The sequence below is a fragment of the Manacus vitellinus genome, unplaced genomic scaffold (assembly GCF_001715985.3).
Source record: "Manacus vitellinus isolate BGI_N305 unplaced genomic scaffold, ASM171598v3 scaffold_30_pilon, whole genome shotgun sequence".
In the NCBI taxonomy this organism is placed as follows: domain Eukaryota; kingdom Metazoa; phylum Chordata; class Aves; order Passeriformes; family Pipridae; genus Manacus; species Manacus vitellinus.
In genome coordinates, this window is record NW_021940291.1 from 6,033,752 (window position 1) to 6,046,444 (window position 12,693).

General features: G+C 38.7%; 1 protein-coding gene across 1 annotated transcript in view; it reads right to left on the reverse strand.

Moving 5' to 3' along the window:
• The window catches only part of DENND5A (DENN domain containing 5A), a 61,165-nt gene that overhangs the window by 19,464 nt on the left and 29,008 nt on the right, over nucleotides 1-12,693 (reverse strand). Inside the window, exons 6-13 of the mRNA XM_029961033.1 lie at nucleotides 11,488-11,805; nucleotides 9,192-9,407; nucleotides 8,026-8,260; nucleotides 7,433-7,583; nucleotides 6,703-6,796; nucleotides 3,540-3,671; nucleotides 1,788-1,940; nucleotides 856-960 (exon numbers count right to left, since the gene is read on the reverse strand). Of these exons, the coding sequence (XP_029816893.1) occupies nucleotides 856-960; nucleotides 1,788-1,940; nucleotides 3,540-3,671; nucleotides 6,703-6,796; nucleotides 7,433-7,583; nucleotides 8,026-8,260; nucleotides 9,192-9,407; nucleotides 11,488-11,805 (1,404 nt within the window). The remainder of the gene's footprint in view (nucleotides 1-855; nucleotides 961-1,787; nucleotides 1,941-3,539; nucleotides 3,672-6,702; nucleotides 6,797-7,432; nucleotides 7,584-8,025; nucleotides 8,261-9,191; nucleotides 9,408-11,487; nucleotides 11,806-12,693) is intronic.

Below are 12,693 nucleotides of genomic sequence, written 5' to 3' on the forward strand. Positions count from 1 at the left end.
CAAAACTGAAGATCATATAAACACATAAAAAGAAAGCATGAAAAATATCAACCAGTGAAGAGTTGCATCCAAAACGGCGCTTCTCTCAATAAACACACACATGCACACACACACACACAGAGTCCAGTGTTCAGCAACCAGCTGCCATGGCAAGGAGAACTGCAACAGATCACACAAAGCAGCAACAAAGGATCCTGCAGCAAATCGATGTCAACAACCATGATGAATGTAAGAACTCATGCAGTGTATGTCTGCCCGCTTCCTTCACCATCGAGGAACTCTCCTTTAACTTCACCAAATAGCAATGATGATGCAAGCTGTATCTACAAGGGAAAGGAAGACAGCCTAAGGAAAGCAGTGGGACAGAGAATGGGCAAGGGAATAACCAAGGCCTTCTGAAAGTCCAGACTACTTTAGCCATTAGATCCTACATCTGACTCCCCTGCATTGCCCAGGACAACGGAAGGCGTGGATTCCCTTTGCACGTGGCAGAATCAGTAGGCAGCTAATGTAGGACTATCAGGGTTCATCAGCAGGGAAGAGGTAAAAGTAGGGATTGGTGGAAGGAAAGCCATCCTCATTACTATGGTCAGTTGAGAAAGAAGAGTCTTCCTTGGCTTATTATTGAAAAATAAAATAAAATCGATGTATGAAACAGCAGGCTTTTGCATATTTCATAAAGGCCAGAGCACACAGAGAACTGGTGGTGCTTTTATTTTACTTTTTTTTAACTCTGGATCACACTATGAGATACACTGCACTTCCTCCATCAGGCCTCTATTTTATTCCACCACTCTATTTATTCCACCATTCAGCACTGTTTGCCAACATCTGCAATCAATCCAAAGCATTAACCTTATGAAGAGTTGGCCGTCTGGTGGTCTGAAAAGCCCAAATCTGAGTTGAAGCAGAGTATACTGATGCTCTGTCTTCTAAGACGAAAGCAGTACAGCTTCTATCCTAAGTGATATACAAGAGGGAAGGGAGAGAATCACATCATAAATCTTCACATAGAGAACTGTTATATAGCTTGAAGGAGAGCAGATTTAAACACTGGTGCTTGGGTTGCTGGGAACAGAGATACTGGATTACAGTTGTCTGGATTACATACATTTATTCTGCGTATTCGTTTTTTTAAAAAAGTTATAATCCTCTCTGCCCTTGCTATTCCTTTGTATAAAGGAGAAGAAAAGTTGATAAAGGACTTCCAAACTTCATCTAGACCCATACGTGACTTCAAACAGAAGAGCACAGCAAACAATTATTAATTTTATACAAAAACCCAACACCTCTAGCTAGTGATCTTGTAAACATCATTTGAGTATTCCTACATTATTCAGGAAGAACCAAAATAGCAAGATTTTTACTCTGAAGAACTAAATTATCCTTCATGAAAACAATTTCCCCACACCATATCCCACTGACAGCACCTTTAGCATATGCTGCCTTGCAATCTATGCAACCTCATTAACAAAAATATTACCAACACAGAAATAATTAAAAAACCCACCAAAACCCAGCAAAGCAAAGAAAACCCCCAGGTTAAACAGAGAGTCTTCTAAGAAGTCATCTGTGGAACACATCTACATGTACACTTGCACATACCCCAGAACAAAATGTGGAGACAAACAGGGGCAGGAACTGACATAAAAAAGACTGGGGGGACACGAGTATTTTAACCCATCTAATACACACAAAAAGGTATCCTCTGAAAGCAGAGAGAGGAAGAGCATAACATGACTTTAGGAAAGTGTGCTCTGCAAAGTACAAGAACATTTGTTCCTCACCTGTTTGACTTGCAGACCATGGCTCCATATCCTTTCTAAGAGGTCACACAGACTGGCTATCAGGGTATTCTCTTCCACACCTGTGATATTCACTTCACCATGACCCAGCTCCACAGCTTCTCGACCCATTTTCTCAACCAACATCCTCTTGGTCTCAAAAAGGACAAAGCAAAAGAGAGTTAATTCTTTCCACAGTAACCTCCAAGACCACTTAACACTTTTTAAATAACCAACAAGGAAGCACATGATAAAGATTTGGCAGAATAACTGGGTGTATATATATTGCTGGCACTAGTGCAGTGCTCTACTTCTTTTATTCCCAGTTTTCAAGCCAGGACAGCACTAGTGTTAATCACTTTACGATCTCTTCTGTTTTTCTAAAAAGGAGCTTGCAAATGGGCACATCAGCCCTCACAGAGTAACCCCAACAAAGGGAACAGCAGGTCACACATTGACAAGCTGAGAATCCAGCAGCAAAGCCATGAAAGACAGGCCTTGGGTGGTTTGGGAGCCTGGTGAGTGGGATGCTATGTCACTCTCCTCCCAGGGGAGGTGCACGTGCACAAGTGCCTCCAAGCAGCAGGGGGTATGTCATTCCTGTGAGACCCTGTTCTGCCACAAGGGGATTTGCATTAAACCAAATCCACTCTGGAGTGCACCGCTTGAGCTTCCCGATGAGCCACATTCTCCCAAATTGTGCACAATTTCATGCTGGTCAACAAAGCTCTCACCAACTCAAACTACAGTCTTCCAGTCACAACAGATTCATCATACAGCAAAGTGGAGGGAAACACGACAAGGAGAACCAGTTCTGCTCATCCCTTACACATTTTTCATCTTTCTTCCCATCCTAGACTAGGTCAAAAATTAGTAATATTCCCCTAGGCACCTATGCACAGTCTTGGTTGAGATTAAGAACTCCACATTAGTCCCCAGCTGCTTCTCCCCCTCACCTTCCCTGGTAATTTCTCTCTCTGCTAACAGCAGGATCACTACATCCACTAGAGTTACATTCCCATGGTGAAAAAGCCAACTTTATCTTCAAGAATTTTCACCATCATATGACTCTCTTAAGTGATGGTGATTATTTGGACTATTATTTGGATTATTATTAGTTTCATACATACAGAAAACTAAAGTGGAATCAGAAATAGATGCACATATTAAACACAGTTTTATGAAAACTAGTATGTAATTGCTGTAAGTACCTCCACTGACCTAGAGTGAGAATGTGTCTACTTCATAATTACTCCCTTTACTGTATTAGTATACACGTGAACATTAACTTCAGATTAATATATTGTCAAATATAAACCAGTGAAGTATTGTCTACAAACTAATGCCAATCTTGTTAAGTGCTTAAAAACTTACACTTCAGAAGTTTATTAACTCGCTTCCTTTAGTTATGAGAAAAGCTGCTGTATTTTCACCGTAAGCTCCTCTTCCAGACTATTCATTTGTTGAAATATTATTGTCTCATTAGTTATAACTGAAATGTGTTATAATAGACATGGGCAGTGGGATGGCAAAGACCTATCAGAATATTCAATCTCTTTTCATCATAAATCTGCTTGACAGTTTCTACTCCTTGCAGAATTTCTAAATACTCTTCATGAACTTCTCACCACCATGCAAAAATCTTTATAGGGATAAAGCAGAAACAGGTGGAGGAAAAGGGAGATTTCAAGCATATTGGATACAAATAAAGGATGGATATGAGCTGCAAGAGAACAGACTTATTCTCTGTGTTACCTTATTTCGGCATTCCTTCAACAAGCCTTCTACAAACTTCCAGTTGGTTTGTGCAATTACCGATGGAGAGAGGTTAGACAGTTTGGGCTGCCGAATAGTGCTGCCCAAATTCCTGGCTTCTTGTATATACTTCTGTTTTGGGGTGGAAAATTGACAAATACAGACAAAAGTGTAAGTGAGACTACTTGGCCAAGAGAAAAGGATAAACTTATCCTTATAACCCACCCCCGTGCAATGAGGAAGAAAGGATCACATCCTCTTTCAGAAAAGGCACCTTTTTATATCCAGTATTGGATTGGGCTGAGACACTTTTCACCAGAGGTCAAATCTCCATTTACATAATCTATCAACTATTAGAACAGACATTGCTGAATTACAAAAACACAATATGAACTGTCAAGGATATTTAGATGCATAGAGATTCAATTACTCCCTCCACCACTGACAATTCTCTTGTCATTTTTTTCACATAAAATGAAATTTTGTAAAAATTACCAAGGTCAAGGCTATTCAAATGGCAAACTGGTCTACACGGGGACCACGAGAAAAGTTTGTTCTTTCAGGAAGTAGTTGCAAAATGCAGATGTTATTAACATCTATCAGCTGGGAGCCATCTGCATTTTTGAGCAAAATCGTTTCTTGAACCCACTCTGCTTGAAAGAGCTTTTCTGCTGCTGTTACTGTCATCAAGGAGTTGCCATTGTTTTCACCTCAGAGGCAAGAATAATATGACAAATGTTCTGAAAGCCGGGTGATCACAGGTTGACTGGGGCACAGCTAACTGAATCAGTGATAAGGAGAAAGTCTTGTACAGGCACTCAGGATTAGTACATATCAGTACTAAAAAATATATATACATATTAGTATATATTTCAGATGAATAGGTAACCTCTGCACCTTACATTGAAATAATGACTGACTGAAATGTCAGTGAATAGATCTGTCAAACATGACAATCTTTGCAAAGAGGGGAAATGCCACCTTCTCCACTGACCTTGCACTAAAAAGCTATGACATTTACTTTTAATTATGCATCTTTATCCAGAACTATGATTACAGCCATATTGTGCATAGGACATACCAGATAATGCTCTGACACAGATTTTATAGAGGGCATGAAGGGCCAATCATGCTGGTCCCAGTCTAAACATAACTGCAACGGAAGCTCTGACATGGAAAAGTCCAGGTGCTGGCAGGATAAGTTGGTAGCAAAAAGCCAAGCAGACCATGTAAAGTGAAAGTGGTAAGCACAAATGAAGTAATAAAAGCAAGCATGCAAAACATAAAAGGAAAAGAGTGAAGACATAATACAATGCAGAACTCCCAAGCATTCAACATAAAAATAAATTCACAAGCAATGAATCTGAAAGGAAAAAATAAAACATGGTGTTATATCAGCGGATTGGTGTAAACTCTGCCCTCCACTGGGCACAAATATTTGCAAGTAAAAAGCCACTAAATCTCAATTGCACAGATTTTTGTTGCCCCAAAGCTTCCATTTGTCTAAAACTCACAACACTGCACTTTGGAAGCACTGCCTCCTGCTCAGCCTGACCCCCAGTGTTCCTCTCAGAAGGGCTCCCTCCCCAGTCTCTCAAACTTACTGGGGAAGTCTGAGGTTCACCAAGGAGAAGGGGTCAATGTTCCATCAGCATTATGTCATCAAAAAGACACAACACAAACCCCTAAAACACCAGCATAATTACCACTGGCAGTTGGTACCCTCGCCTGAACAGAAATTTTAAAATTCTTTTTCCTCAGAAATTGTTTGCCTTGTGTGACAGAATAACTCCTGTAGGACAATGAACTTCTGAGGAATCAGTTAAAAAACAAAACAAACCATCCCCCCCCTCTGAGACTAGAGGTAGATTTTTGTCTTTGTAATTACCTAAGTGACATCTCAGAAGTTTACATGCTTTAACAACTGTGTTGTTTAGCAGAGTAATGAGGTTACAAACCAACTATTCTTCATTTCTGCTACTTCTAAGTAAAAAGCACTTTAGAGTTAACTGAGCATATGGAACATGTCAAAGGCAGAAACTACTCAACCGTGTTTTTTATTACACAGACATTTCTCTGTTACATGGTTATGGATGACAGAGATGACACTATAATTAAACAAAATTTTAACAAACCAATAGGAAAGTTCTGGAAATGAGTGCACTGGAAAGGCAATTAATTGGACAAAGATACTTAATTTTGACAACACTATCCTAACAGATAGAAGACTACTTTTAAAATTCAAAAAAAAGCTTTTCTAAATATATTTAACAAAGCGAGAGAATATTGTCTTCAATGAACAACATATATTTAAACAAAAGCAAAGCTCTGGAGTTACTGAACAAAAAAAAAATGAATTCTGGGACCAGACTATTCTTGGAATTACCCATAAATCAACACCCAGTGTAACAGTTTGCAGTCTGTACCATATGAATCAGAAACTGTACTGTAATTAGTTACATCACCCAGATCTTTCAAAATCACTTCACCACAAAGAGTACTGTGTCAGCTATAGGAGCAGTGCTGAGAGATGTTATCAGTTCAGAAGGTGGGGGTAAATCAGCATCAGACTGTGCTGTGTAAAAATAGGCAGACAAATGCGACAGTATGGGTGGGGTTCACATTCCCACCTTAGCATGAGGTTGTCTGTCAGTTTGCCACCTTAAGATTTCTTTTATGGCCTACAGAAGACAAACAGGCAACTCCAAAAGGCAATACTTCTGATCTTAGGATGAAATTAATCACTCTCTAGAGGTGGTTATCTTTCCTTCATCAAATACACCAAAGAAGCACAGGTTATTTAGAGATGGGAAATATATGACTAAAAACTGTTAATTTCTCTCTTCTCCTCACCTTTTTTTTTTCTTTTTAAAAACCCAAAACACCTTTAAAGCATGTGAATATATTTTCAGGGAACCCTCCTACACGTGGAATGAAATAATTTTGTCCTGAGAGGGGGTAAAAATGACACAACTTTTATAATAAAAAACCTAAGTATTTTTGGTCTGCTAAGGACCAGGAACTCTATTTGTATTAAATACACCTAAGGCAGAGCAGACATGGACTGTAAGTAACTGTCTAGACATTTCATAAAGGTTACAGAGCATTATTCAGGCAATTAGGTAAGAAAAAAATCAGATCTCTATAGTTGAACAATTTTCACCTCTCTCTGATCATTGTCAAGACGCAGGTGCTCTGTGTGTTGCTTCTGTCTGTCCTTCCGCCTCCACTGTGCAGGAGCGTTTCTCTTTGTCCACCTACAGATGGGGAATATTGTTAAGCAAATGTCAGGAGTCAGGTTAAGGGCAGAGGCACTAAGAAGTTTTTAGTTAATCCTATACTGAACATGTTGACATCAATTACATCAGCCAAAGTGCAGCTGCAAATACACAAAAAGAATCTCTGTAGAGGAATCGGGTATTTGGGCAATCAAAATATTTCAGAATATGAGATAACATTTATTTGCTTTGTGTTTTTCCATTCTCTTATGATATCCAGTGACAATTTAAGCCTTTTTCCTCCACTTTCAAAGCTTTTATAAAAAAATATCCTAAAACATATACTAGCTCCCACCTGAGATATAATAAGGGGATCTGGTTTTATATTGACAGTAATTCTGAGTAACTCAAAGTACACCAACCAGCATCTCAAACATAATAGGGCTTTCTTAAGTAAATTTGCTGCAGGAAGTCCAGATTCAAAAAAGGGAAAAAAACCAAAGAGACATAGCAAAACCCCCACTACTCCACACAACTCACCCACATCATCTGATATGCCCCTACTTGATAAAAAAACAAACCCAACAACTGACTTGTAGCTTTCTAGTATCTCTGCTTTAGTGCCATTCTATAGATCTTGCCAAGATTCAGTACCTGTTGCCCCAGCTTACTCACTTGTTGCTTGCTGGTCCAGTGGATAAAACATCAGACTGAAGCTTGGGAAAAAATCCAAGTTCGTATTTCCCTTGTCCAATTTTCATGTCCAGCAAGTGTGGGTGGACTGCTGTATGATCTATTTTTGCTAGCCTTAATTCAATAGATTTCTCTGAAATAGCAAGAAAGTTAATTTTTTAAAAGTGTTTTAATCAGACATGTATCTGTAATCACACATCCTCAATTAAAAGTGGGTCTCAAATTTAAAGGGATAGGTGGAAATTTCTTACTGATTCCAACAGGTACACTAGTACAAGAGTGTTTTAGACATCAAAGAACTGCCATCAAAGGGAGAAAAATGTTTATCTTTTGAGCTCATTTTTCACACACAAAGCATGCAGGAAAACAGCTGAGTTCAATTAAACTTTACATTAATTTCATTTCACATCTCAGCTTCCAATATAACATTTAAGCTTTACACCTCAGCTATTCTGGTCTATTTTTTGGGGGGGGTTTCAAAGCATGAATCATTACTTAGCTTTAACCCTAATATCTACAACAAATAGCAGTGGTTAGTTGCACTAATTTTCAAGAAAGTGCCTCATTACTCTTACCAGCCTCATCAATGGTTGTGCACTTTTGATACATAGATGTGCGCAGAGTCGGCGTCCTGACGTTCAGCAGCCTAATTTTATCCACCCTAGAATCAAATACTCTCAAAACAGGGTCTTTATCATCTTCATCATGGCACATAATCTTATTGTCAATAAAGGATGCAAACATTTGGGTCTCCAGGAATCTCGAGAGGAAAGGCAAGTAAGGTTCAGGCTGGTCCGACAAGAAAGATGCCTAAGAGATAAGAAGAGGTAAAGAGTGTTTTTGGGTGTCTGCAGAGAGAGACATCCCCCAAAAGCATCAATTTTCCTAAACAAGGGCATATTAAGAGTGCTTTGGTGTCACTTAAGGCCTACTTTTATCATACACATCAGTTCTATCTCCAAAACAGGCAGTCCGTATGAAATCTTCAGTCTCAGGACAATCACGTCCTATACAGTACAATAATTGGTAAATTGTGATTTTAGTTTTTCCTTAATTTTATAAAAACTTCAACAGAATCCCAGCAAACCTCACCAACAGTACCACAAGTGTGCATAATATGTACTTCTGGCTGAGCTCAAAGCTTATGAAGCTGATGAGAATCATTTCATATGATTTGATGGGAATCAGCTTAATGTTCTAGCAGACAGTGCTGCAACATAGTCTTCACCCACATTAACTATCCTGCTGACAAATATCTGATCTCCAGTAAAGAAAACAGTACAAAAATTTGAAGAACTGAGCCTTATGTTTCCCTAGAAAAGAGCTAGGAATACATTTGGTACACATGTACACAGGTACATAAGCATTATTTGGGGTCATGATTTAATTCATTACCATATTCAGCAATTCCTCTGGTTAAAACTCAAACAGTTTCCAGTAGTAATATTTAACCTTAATGTAGAGGTCAGCCCTAAAGTGAGGCTTTCTAAGCTATTTTTCTAGAGCAAGCTGTATTTTTCTACAGTATCCTTAAAAGAGTATCTTTAGCTCTCTAAGTCTGCATATGTATATGTTTTTCCACATAACACGGAAGATATCACTTTTCTTGGAACACTGAAATTTAAGGAAGAAATTACAATTTTGACAGTACTGTTTTCCATTTGATGGCCCAATAAACAAAGCCTTCCGTCTGAATAATGTTTTACTTCTTAAATTGACATATCTTCTTATTACAACTTACTTTATCAAAGTTTTGCATCTGTTCTCTGTTTGTAAACCAAGATTCCTTGTCCTGGCTGGGTTGAATGACGAATACTTCATAATCCGCAAACATTTGCGTGAAGCGGTTGGCAAAAACTTCACGAATTTGAATGTTCAGCTGGTAAATCTTGAATTCTTCTTCATCACACTGAATTTTCAGATCCTTTTTGCTACTGGTCTCCTCTCGCACCTCCAACTGAAAAAGTAAGGGAACACACAAGTAACCTGTGTTGCTGCTCTGTCAGGTATTCTGGGCATACAAGATTTTAATCTGCCATTCAGCTGCTACTCCTCAAGTCAGCATTTCAATTAAAAAACTTACTGTTTCAACTACTGTAAGAAAACAGCAACATGAAAACATTTTATTATTACGTATTATTACATTTTATATACTTTAGATTTTAAAAAGTTAAATAACAATTATATACACGCCATATATTAATTTACTTTCTTTTACCCTTTGATCACCTGCATAGGCTTTTTAGGAGCTTTTACTACCCCTAAAACCCAGCATATTAGGCAAATCCATATGTCTTCTGGTGTAAAATAAGTCCAGGTTTAGTAGTGGTAGAGTTTAATACATACCAGCTTTCAAATGAAGACAGAAATGCACAGTAACAAGCAGCTGTGCATGTCTAGTAACCATTTCCCATAACCTAAGTCCTTAGCAGTGTAACCCACAATTCATCGTTACAACCCCCCAGAGTCATTTTTAATGAAAGAAAATGCATTTTCAGTTAAGATGTGGGCTAAGATTTATAAAAACAGCAATATGAGACTGAGATATTCAATTCACATTAGTTTTGATAGGAGCTGAGTATCTAGGGAAAAAAATAACCAAAGCCACGAGCATTCAAGCAGTAGTTTGAGTACACATTTGATACCCCTGCCTTTGTTAATTATGATAAAAGGCACCACCACACATAATTAGTCATAATCTCTAGAGCTTACAACATCTGCACAATGATGCAGGGCTGCAGCTGTCCCACACTGCTTAAAGCAGCTTGGCTATAGCAGCCCAGAGCCAGCTATATATGAATACAGCCATGCTCTCTGCTAGTGAGCTGTGCTACTCACCCCTTTCTTCCAAGTGTAGCTCATGAGTAGTACATTCCTCGTTAATTTGGTATCTGGCATTAAGGCAGGTTTTTTATACTTGGGAAAATTTTGACAGTTAAAATCTATACACTCCTATCGTAACAAAAAAGGATGGTAAAATGGGACTTCAGGGAGTACAGAGCAGATGAGGTCCAAATGTGCAAAAATTGACAAGAAATTAAAAAGACCTTTACTTTCCCCATCACTTCCCAATCCATTCAGCAAAAGAACAAAAGCTTTTTACCAATTCTCCCCCAAACATGAAGAAAACAAGGCAAAAGAAAAACCTGAGAAGAGGAACAGAGCAGATTTGATCATCTAATCCTGCCTAGTAACCAAGTGCTGCTTCTCGTAGCTCCCAGCCCATAAAGCAGCTCTACCTCCAACCTATTTCAGGTCACAATTTCTGTCTCTGGCCCCATCTGTACCCCAAGCTGCAGTCACACAGGTAGGAATCAGCCTCAGCAATGAAGAGCTGGTCAAGCTAATTTAAACATGCAAGAAATAAAACCTTTGCTTAGACAGTCTTCAACTCTATTCCACAGTGGTCTGTCAGGTAGTACCTTTTATTCGAAAAGGGCTGCAACTTTCACCTCCCCCCCCCCCCCCCCCCCCAGTTCTGATCACTCAAAAAAATACAATCAGGATCATCACGAGCTGTGCATGTCCACTTCCTGGGAATCAGACACTAACGCACTTTACAACATCAACCAGAAAAAAGCATGACAGTATCCCTATGACAAACATATTATATACAAGCAAAAATATAAAATATATATTCTACACACAAAGAGAAAGATATCTATACAAACCCAGATTAGATTCGAACTTCAGGATTATCTGGATGACAATTTTAGCCACTTAAATCATAATAAAGTGGTGCCAATTTAGAATAAATCTTAAAACCAAGAATAAGGTAAGGTGTTATTTTTAAACACATTATCTTGGCCAAGAAATACTTGGAGGACAGCAAAGGTTTTCACAGATGCTGCAGGGTTAATTCCCATTCCCTCTCTCCCCGAAGCTTGCCCTTGTCTCTACAGGTGTTCACAAGGTTTGTGAACATCTTAACATAAAGTTCTTTCTAGTGAAGACAGACAAACAGCATCTTTGGACCATGACTTCAGACCATCTGCTACTACAGGTCCAGGGACAGTGCAGACAATTTCATACCTTACCTTTTCTAGACTCACACCTGTTCTTTTAACAAGTGCTTGGAGTCTTGCAATAGTCTCATTTTCCTTTAGCAGCTCATAGGAATTCAGAGGTGATCCTGCTATGTTCCCATTTCTTTTATCAGAAACCAGGTCACATGCTCTGAGGCTCTTCATCTTGGAGGCACTTTCACTGCAGTGAAGGTTTCCCTCAGGTGGAATTCCAAAAGCCATCAGTATCTCTGAAATTTCCTGAATGAACTCAAGTTTATTTGGAAACTGGGGTAGGTCTTCTGGCAGCTCGATGAAATGGTTGTCTACATCCACAAAGCACAGGTTAGCCTGGAATTTAATTTAGAACAGGATACCATTATAACATCACTGAGCACGGGGGTAACGTTTTATTCATCTTTGGGTTTTGTGCTTATTTAAAGATTTGAATACATTTGCATTTGTTTGGTTATTTTGTAAAACAGAGTTGCCTCAACATAACTGAACTGGTTGGTTGGCTTTGAAGAAAGTAGCACAAGACCCACATTTCCAGGTCTTTCAAGGAGGTAGTTAAGAAAGAAGACTCATTTTACAGTTGTTTACAAGGTGCAAAAGAGATTGCAGCATAAGTCAGGTACAGGTATGGCTTTTTTCATACACATACAGCTAAATTTTAACTACAAGATATTTGTAAGTCTCTTTTACACATGTGCATATGCAGATGAATGCCTGTTACTCAAATTATCAGTCCATTTCTCTAAAAGATTTAGCAACTTCTAAAAGGTGTGCTGATATTGCAGAAGCTGCAATAAAGTTATCTTTTTTTGTAAGTAACCTGAGAACTAAGGCAATTCTTTGAATGAGTAAGTTTGTTTCCAAAAGGAAAAATGAGTTGAACTGGTTTCCATTCTGCTTTTCTGTTCCAATCTCCAACTAATTTACCATCAAAAAAGATGGGGGGGGGCAGGAAAAGAAAAACTACCTGTGTGGCTTCCACAGCAAGATCAAAAGAAGCTCTGCATCTTTCAAGGTTTACCTCACTCTGTATTTGGCAAAGGGGAAGGTTCCCCTTTTGGCTTCTGCATTGCAAAATCTGTTTCAAGACATTACATAACTACACACATCACAGCAAGAACCCCATTCATGTGTGAAATCTGCTTGGAAAGTTAAGTACAGAGAAGAAACTTGGCTTTTCTGTAGAAGCATTTCAGTTTTTCTTCACTAAAGAATTAACATGGA